The sequence below is a fragment of the Helianthus annuus genome, chromosome 7 (assembly GCF_002127325.2).
Source record: "Helianthus annuus cultivar XRQ/B chromosome 7, HanXRQr2.0-SUNRISE, whole genome shotgun sequence".
NCBI classification, from domain to species: domain Eukaryota; kingdom Viridiplantae; phylum Streptophyta; class Magnoliopsida; order Asterales; family Asteraceae; genus Helianthus; species Helianthus annuus.
In genome coordinates this window covers 148,382,681-148,390,944 of record NC_035439.2, presented here as the reverse complement: position 1 = coordinate 148,390,944, position 8,264 = coordinate 148,382,681, and the positions used below count along the sequence as shown (strand labels likewise).

The 8,264-nt window shown below is 38.0% G+C and overlaps 1 protein-coding gene and 1 long non-coding RNA gene across 2 annotated transcripts; both read right to left on the bottom strand.

The window, feature by feature from the left end:
• Positions 1 to 532: 532 nt before the first annotated feature.
• On the bottom strand, positions 533 to 1,357 carry LOC110869286 (CEN-like protein 1). The gene is made up of 4 exons (XM_022118587.2): positions 1,163 to 1,357; positions 1,017 to 1,078; positions 905 to 945; positions 533 to 822 (listed from the first exon to the last, which is right to left on the bottom strand). Exons 1-4 carry the CDS (start codon positions 1,349 to 1,351, stop codon positions 605 to 607), a joined length of 510 nt encoding a protein of 169 aa, XP_021974279.1. The 5' UTR covers positions 1,352 to 1,357; the 3' UTR covers positions 533 to 604.
• Positions 1,358 to 4,597: 3,240 nt separating this feature from the next.
• Positions 4,598 to 6,297, bottom strand: LOC110867514. Its single transcript, XR_002551652.2, has 2 exons — positions 6,212 to 6,297; positions 4,598 to 4,817 (listed from the first exon to the last, which is right to left on the bottom strand). It is a non-coding gene; the product is annotated as an uncharacterized LOC110867514 (long non-coding RNA).
• Positions 6,298 to 8,264: the final 1,967 nt, after the last annotated feature.

The window sequence follows — 8,264 nt, the reverse complement described above, 5'->3', positions numbered from 1 at the left end:
CACTTATCAACGCTCGAATCGAACGAATCGAGTGATTATCTCCAAAATCACCGGAAAAAACGAGATTTTTTTATGAAATTAAACTGGGTTTCTTCAAAAAAAAAGCTGAAGAACACGTTGATCGGGTTCTGAATCATTGATTTGTGATGAAAATCGCACTATAATGTAGTGATTATTGAGATATAAAGTGAAGAAATAGTTGAAGATGGTGGATTTTGAAAATGATGGGTTTTTGAATTTACTGGGTTTTGAAAAAGGAAGAAGAAAGAGTTGGATTGACTAAAATACCCTTTCTCTTTATTTTAAAATTTGCCACATGTCATAATCCTATGGCTTCCTATCCTTCCTAGAGAAAATTAACTTCGTATTTGATCTTTACCCAATTTTATATTTGTGTAATCCCGCGAGCTTTAAAAGTTCAGCCATTTAGCAAAATACATATTTTATCCCTTGAGCTTCAAAAGTTCAGTCATTACAAGTACTTTTAAAACAAGAAATTAGCAAAATACATATCTCAGAAAGATTACAAAATGCATGATGGAAGCCACAACTTAGTTGTTTTATTTTGCCTTATAATATTTCATCTTATACGTATGAAATTGAATTATCTTCTGCGGGGGGCATTTTCTCTTTGAGCATGGAAGTACATAGCAGCAACTGGCAACCCCAAGTCGTTTTCTTGAGAAAAGGCACGAGTGTTGAATCGATCTCGTGAAACCGGTGGCCTCACTGATTGCCTAGCTCTTTGCTTGAACAATAACAACACATAGCGATGGATTCCCATCACTGGCTTTGGCTTTTCATAGCTCACAATCTCCCTTCCTGTAATATATGTATGTGTGTGTCATAATTAATCAATATAGTTTGATCATATATATAGTCTATGCATGACATATTGACTTACCAAAAGTTGCATCAGTTGTACCAGGAATGTCTGTGACAATCCTGTAACATATATAGAGTCTAGTTAGTTAGTTATATATGAAGATGTTTTATATATTAATGACAATTCTTACCAATGAAGATGTTCTCTCAAGTATGGGTCACTTGGACTTGGAGCATCCGGGTCAGTCATGACCTACAAGTAAACTTAAGCGGATACATAAAATATATGTAGATTTTTGTGGGTGTAAAGATAATTAAGATATAGAGAATGTATTACAAGAGTATAAGATGATCTCATGTCAACACCGCCAATATTAACACTAGGTTTAGAGGTAACAAGATTAGGCTTGAGCTCATGGCCGTTAACGACGACGGGGTACTGGGGATTAAAGGCTACTTCCATCCTCACACTCGGTGTGAATTGGTCGACAACATCGCCTATCACCCTCCCAGCAACAAGTGACATGCTGATAAAAACCCTAATTCTTTTGTGAATGAACCAATGTCTAAGGTCCTTTTATAGACACAAAAAGCGTGGAAGTGCATATGCATGAAAATGATTTGGAAGTGTTGGAGTGGGTCATTTCCATATACAATCTTTCCAGATCTGGAAGTTACCAGGTCAACTGCCTTTTGGATAAAAAGAATACATTACAATTGCAAATGACTGAAGAACAATTAAAGGAACCATCTTTTCCACGTACATCAAAATATACCATGGCCTTACGTTCTTGCCTTCAAAATAAACATCAAGAAAAAGAAAGGGTCCATTTTAGACCATTGGGTATGGTGGGGCTTGGGTTGGGGGCATGAGTTGACACGTGTAGTTCGAGCCCTCCCACCGCCTAGTGACATGTCCGTAGGGTATGGCGGGGCGTGGGTGCACCGCGTGGGTTGGCAGGTTATTAAAATATATATACATATATATGTTTATATATATATATGTATATATATATGTATATATATATGTATATATATATATATAGGGGATGGATCATGAGAAAACTAGTTTAAATGAGAAAACCAAAAAACTAACTAAAAAAACCTAAAAAAAACCTAAAAAAATACCAATTTTTTTTTTTACAATTTTTTAAAGAAAAATCGCTACTTTTTATGTATGGAAAAAAATTAAAATTTTTTTTTTTTGTTGTACTGCACATGTGCACTAATACGGAAAGCCTAAACCACTTAACCCACCCCCACCGACACCCCCCAAAAACCTAAACCCCCCCCCCCACCCCCACCCCCCAAAAACCTAAATTCACCCTCCCACCAAAAGCCTAACCCCCCCCACCCCTCAAAAACCTAAAACTAAACCCTAAACATAAACCCGAAAAAAACCTAAACCCCCCACCCCACCCCACCCCCCCCCCCACCCAAAACCTAAACCCCCCTCCCCCCACACCCAAAAACCTAAATTCACCCTCACACCAAAAGCCTAACACCCCCCACCCCTCAAAAACCTAAACCCCCCCACCCCCACCCCCAAAAACCTAAAACTAAACCCTAAACAGAAACCCGAAAAAAACCTAAACTCCCCACCCCACCCCCCCAAAAACCTAAACCCCCCCCCCCACACCCAAAAACCTAATCCTAATCCTAAAACCTCCAAAAAAACTAACCCTAAAAGCTAAACTAGACTCAAAAAGCTAATTTTAAGCATGTAATGCAATTGTAGTACATGTTATATTGCACATGTGCACTACTATAATAATAGTGTTGAAAACAAGACGACGCCATAAATCTTTTTTATGTCATAAAAAACATGCTCGAATATACTTGAATGAAAGATAAGAAAAATTTGTGATCTTATGGTGCCATTTTTGTTTTAAAATGATAACGTATGGAGAAATGGGAAATGTTTGAAAAGTTATATATTTTTTTTTCCAATTTTACCCCTCCTTCATTAAAAGTCCCCCCTCCTTCATTAAAAGTCCCCATCCCCCTCCCTTTTAGTGGATTTTAGTTAGTTTTCTAGTTTTCTCATTTATATCTAGTTTTCTCATGAGCCTCTGCCTATATATATATGTATATATATATATATATATATATATAATTTAAAACCCAAGGCGAATAGGAGGCCGCCACATCAAACCCAAGCCCACCCCACACCCGGCTTCAAACCCAAACCCCAAGGGACACGCCCCAACCCAAGCCCCAAGGGGTGGTGACTTGGGCGTTTTCCCCCAACACACGCCCCAACCCAAGCCCCACACCCCACAGTCTTAGCAACACCCTTTGAGAGACTGAGAATAAATTAAAAAAAAAAAAACTGTGCATCAGCGCACCCAACATTTTTAAGTGGAGTGCGCACCCAAAGACGAGCCAAAGATTTGAAGGTCATTCTTAAAAAGGCGCTGAAGATGATTTTTGAAGGTAATTTAGCCAATACTATTTTTTTGGCATCTCAAATGATTTTTGAAGATGATTCCTTTCGCCTATTTTTATGACATCCCCTTTTTCGTCTTCAAATGGCTCTTGGTCATGTCCATTCTATATGTTTCATTATTGCCCGGACGGTGAAGTGTGAAATAAGGGGATTTCTTGGTTGATCTCTCGTCTCAAGAGGTTGCACCATCCTAGTGATGAACATAGAAGTGCGTTGCGAGAGGCTATTACTACGGATCATGGGTTGTTTATGGTAGTGGAGAGAACATTGAAGCGTGGGTTAGATTGTTCATTCTCCCTTGTTGTATTTTGAAGGTGTTAGACCCCAAAATAGGCAACAAATGAGGTCTAGGAGTAGGAAAGTCTTGCAAAAACGTTTAATCCTGACTTGTTTAGCTACATAGGGGAAGAGAACGGTATTGGCATGTTGGCTAAAAAATATATATTTGACGGTTCTTGTTTGGGCTCTCTAGGCTAATGAGGCATTGATAAGCATAAAGAGAAAGTTGTTGGTAACACCAACATCATGCATTGTCTTCAGAAGGTTGCAGATGGCCACTTTACAACTGAGGTGAAGGTGATATGCTCGGCTAATGTTTCCCAATGGTGATACCACACAGGCTTTAAAGGCTAAACACCCGCATAGGCAACCTCCATCTATGCATCTATGCTGAGCACTATATACTTTGAGCCACCCCTTGTAACGGAGGTCCATAGTGTCCTTAGTTGAATTATATCATTTCCTTAGGGAAATTTGTGTGGGAGGGACGACTTGGGGGGCAACACATTTTGGATGCTTTTTGTGGATATGGGTTTGCTATTGCGACTGGTCTGTTATGTAGTATCAATGTAGTGGTTAATTTTGGTTAGAGGGGAGATGCTCGTCGAGTTTGGCATAGTTAGTTATGTATGCACCTCTTACGCTGCTCTTAAACTCGACAATGGGATTCGACCTACTGTATGGATGCGTTTGGTTTCCAAGGTTGCTATGAAGGGTGTTTTATATTAATGGCCAAGTATATTAATGATTTTCAGTTTAGGGTAGGTGTGCACATCACACTAATGCATCCTTTGCAATGCTTACAATAGATTTTTCTGCTAGTGGATAAATCAACCTTATTTCACGAGGTTAGGATGGGGTGCCCTTAATTTCTTTGTGGGTAGAATTACTATATGGGTAGCCAACAAGATTGTATCTCAGAGATGAGCACATTTAGTGTACCACGAGGGTTCAACAAGGATATCTATCGGGACCACTTATTTTCGTTCTTGTTTTATAAGACCCATAAAAGTTTTATCTTAAAAACAATGCAACGGAAAAACGAGTTTTAAAATTTCTTTCTTTCCTTGACACGTTACTTAAATTAAGGTTCAAATACAAAATATCAAACATTTACTAGTAAGAAATTTACAACATTCCATTAAATTAACCTCTCAAGGAAATACATAAATCAAGCAAAGTGACCATTCCTTCCGTACAATCCAAACACTTGACTCGATCTTCAATCCTCTTATTCTTCATGTTAATATTAAGTCTGCCGGACCTACATTCACCACATACATACACATCATTAAGATTTGGTGACATCAATCTTAATTTAAACATATGCGATCCAATAACTACTCCATATTCTCATGCCAGTCCTTTCGAAAAGCTTTCCATGTATAATCATGCATTCCAATTCCTTAAACCTTCACAAGGTCCTTAATAATGTACCTGCATGCTCATTTCATACTCAAGATCCCAGTTTAGTAACTTATCACTCAAACATATTTAAGTTATACAAATATACACACACATCCCATTCGTTCGTAAGCAATAAAGCCTGCTTCATACACAGGCGAAAACATTAATAATTGTACAAACTATACAAACATACACACTACATAAGACATCCCCAAAAGGGATTGCTAAGACATCCTAAATACAAGCTTTCAAATGAATAGACCACGTTCATATGAACCTACGTGCATTCTCTCTTTTATTCAATATTTACCTAGCAGTCCCAACTATTAAAAGTAGGTTTTGACAGCATAGAAACATGTATAATCAAGTTCCAATATCATATAAAAGAAAACAAAAATAAAAATTAAGAACTTGGTCTCTCGCGCCACGTGAGAGACTTCTTTAACTCTTTCGTGGGCCACGACCGGCCTCGCGTGTTGCGCCAGATCCACAACACGCCGTCGCGTTGCGCGGGGGAGACATTTTTCGAGCAGGTCCACTTTCTGGACCTGCATATTCGCCCAGCTCCAATTTTTCCAATAATCAAACTTTAATTGGCCATAACTTTTTATCTACAAGTCTGCTTTTCGTGATTCTTTTTCCTACGTGATCATAAATCTATATTCTATCATATGAGCTTGTGACGTAACATCCGGACTAAGAACAATCTTAACTTAAAGCCTTCGGCTTTATATACTTGTTTTCAACTAAGTAACCCATACACATTTCTATTGCTAAAACTCGCATAACTTGGACATTCCACGACCAATTGACTCCAAACTTATTTCGATTGTCCGTAAAACATGGCTTTACGTTATTAACTAAAAATCTTTACCCCGGGTGCTTAATCTTTACGTGCTTCATTAGCATTACAACTTATGCACCTTTATCCGACACGTTCGTATTATTGTCAAACAACTCCTTTGTTAAAGGTCAAAAGCTAAGTCTTTTGACTATTAACCTAAGTTCTCATTCTTAATTAGCTCGCTTATAAGCAATTCTACCCAATACCCGGTTACAATACCGTAACCATTACTTAGGCATCAACACTTCATATCAATACGACCTCATATTGTCCCGTTCGGTCTACTTAGCTAAAATCACCGATTTCATACAACCAAAACCATTTTTAACTTCAATCGTCATCATGCTTAATTAACTACATGCTATCTTACTTAAACAAAATAAGAAGTGATTCCGAAAATCACTTACCTTAAGCATCTGTGTTCGTGTCCGCTTCCTTGCCTCCTTTTGACCCGTTAGCCTTCCGTGCTTGAGTCCATCTCGACATGATTCCTATACTTTCATGTCATCGAAATCACATTCTTGATAGCATACACAATTGTACATGTTAACGATCATATTAATTGCATATTTCATATTCGACTTTCATTAGTCAATTATAACAAGCATAAGACATAACCGAATTCACATCCTTTCAAACTCATGCAATTCATCATGTCATTACATATAATACGTCTTGATATAAGATGTACCATTCGACTTCCTATAATCCTACTGATGTACTGCAAAGTACATATGTTTATAGTGTATATTTTGGTCAGTTTTCAGTCATTTTGAGTCTGTTTTAGGTTAGAACTATGATACTGCTGACGTTAAGCTTTGATTTCAGGTCCCGTAGCTTAAAGTGTTGAAAAACGAGTAAAAACGAGCAGTTCGGAAGAAAAACGGGATTCGTACGCGCGTCGGAGAAGCTGGAATTCGGAAAATAATAAAAAAATCAAGAAATTGAGTTTGGAGGCGCCGCGTGATGCCTTGCCACCCTCGCGTCACGCGAGGGTCCCTATTTGACCGATTTTGACTTCTGATTTTAGGGTTGGACTTCATATTACCAAGAAACTTAACTGAAAACCCTAGTGACGAACCAAGAAACCCGAGGACGAATTTCAGAGGAAATTTTGAGCTTTTCGGAGTATTTTGGCTAACGGGAATCATCTAGTTGAAGCTTGGATCGTGAGAGTGAAGATCTTTCGGGTTTTATCTCCCGGTGTTCCTTATTTTCGCGTTGTCAATACTTTATGATGAATTCTTGTTTTGAACTTGTTTTGTTTGATTTGAACAACATGTTTCTTGGCTAAACTTAGATACTACCTAGATTTGATGAAGGTTTAATTTATGTTTGGATCTTTTAACGGTTTTTATTGAATTGATTATGGATTTACTTTGAAAGTAAAGTATTCTAGATTTTCTGATTTGGTGCGTGTGCGTATTTACTTTTGATTGTGGATTGTTTGCTGTTTCACATAGATTCTAGTGACGGTCTTTATCACATAATAGATCTGTGTTGATTATTTGCATCCTTGCGGGTTCGGGTAATTTTTGGGTAAATCGGCCGATAGCCTTAGAAACAGTAATTAAAATACAATTAGAAGTAAATATTCTGCTTAACTTGTCGCTGAGAGGCTCGGGTTAGTTATTAGGTCGCGGTGCAGTATATAGCTAATTTAGATTTTGAGAGAAGTCGACATTAGTTCCCTAATTGCAGTTGTGTCTAGTAAACCAAGTCAGAACCTAGAATTGCCTTAGATTGTCGCGCTGAGAGGTAGATAGTCGTATTAGGGCACTTTTAGAGTCGTTAGAGGACTGAGAGGAAATCTAACAGTCGGTAATTATAACAGCCTTGTAGGGTTTCCTAGGTTTCTTCCTGAGAAGGATCGGGAAGTCTTAGCATTGAAATACCTTAAGGTTTAGTACTTTACGATCCCGGCTCCATACAACAATAAAACCGTTAGAAGTCCATTCGTAGTTAAACTGGATTCAAGTCTAGGTAGCCCTTAATCTCATCTGAAACAAAACCTTAGCTTTCGTTCGTATTTTAATTTAATTTCAATTTAATCACAATTTTAGGATTTTAGTAAACCCCCCCCCCCCAAACACAATATTTGTTTAGTCGTGTCAGTGTCTAAGTTTAGTCGTTAACGTAATTCATTAGAGTCCTTGTGGGTTCGACATCCGGACTTACTTTTCTGTGCTAGAGTCGACCGGTACACTTGCCGGTGAGTAGTTTAGTCAAGTTAAAGAGTCTAGATTTTTATTACTTGAGTCTTAATTTAGGGTAATTTTAGTTTAATTAGTTGAACTACTTTTTCCACATCAAGTTTTTGGCGCCGTTGCCGGGGACTCTTGGCAATTGCGTTAACTGCTTTGTTTGGATTTCAACTGATATCGTTACGTGCTTTTTGTGTGTTTGTGAGTCGTAGGAGTCCAAGTACTTTTAGTGTCTTTTTCGTATTTCTTTGAGTCT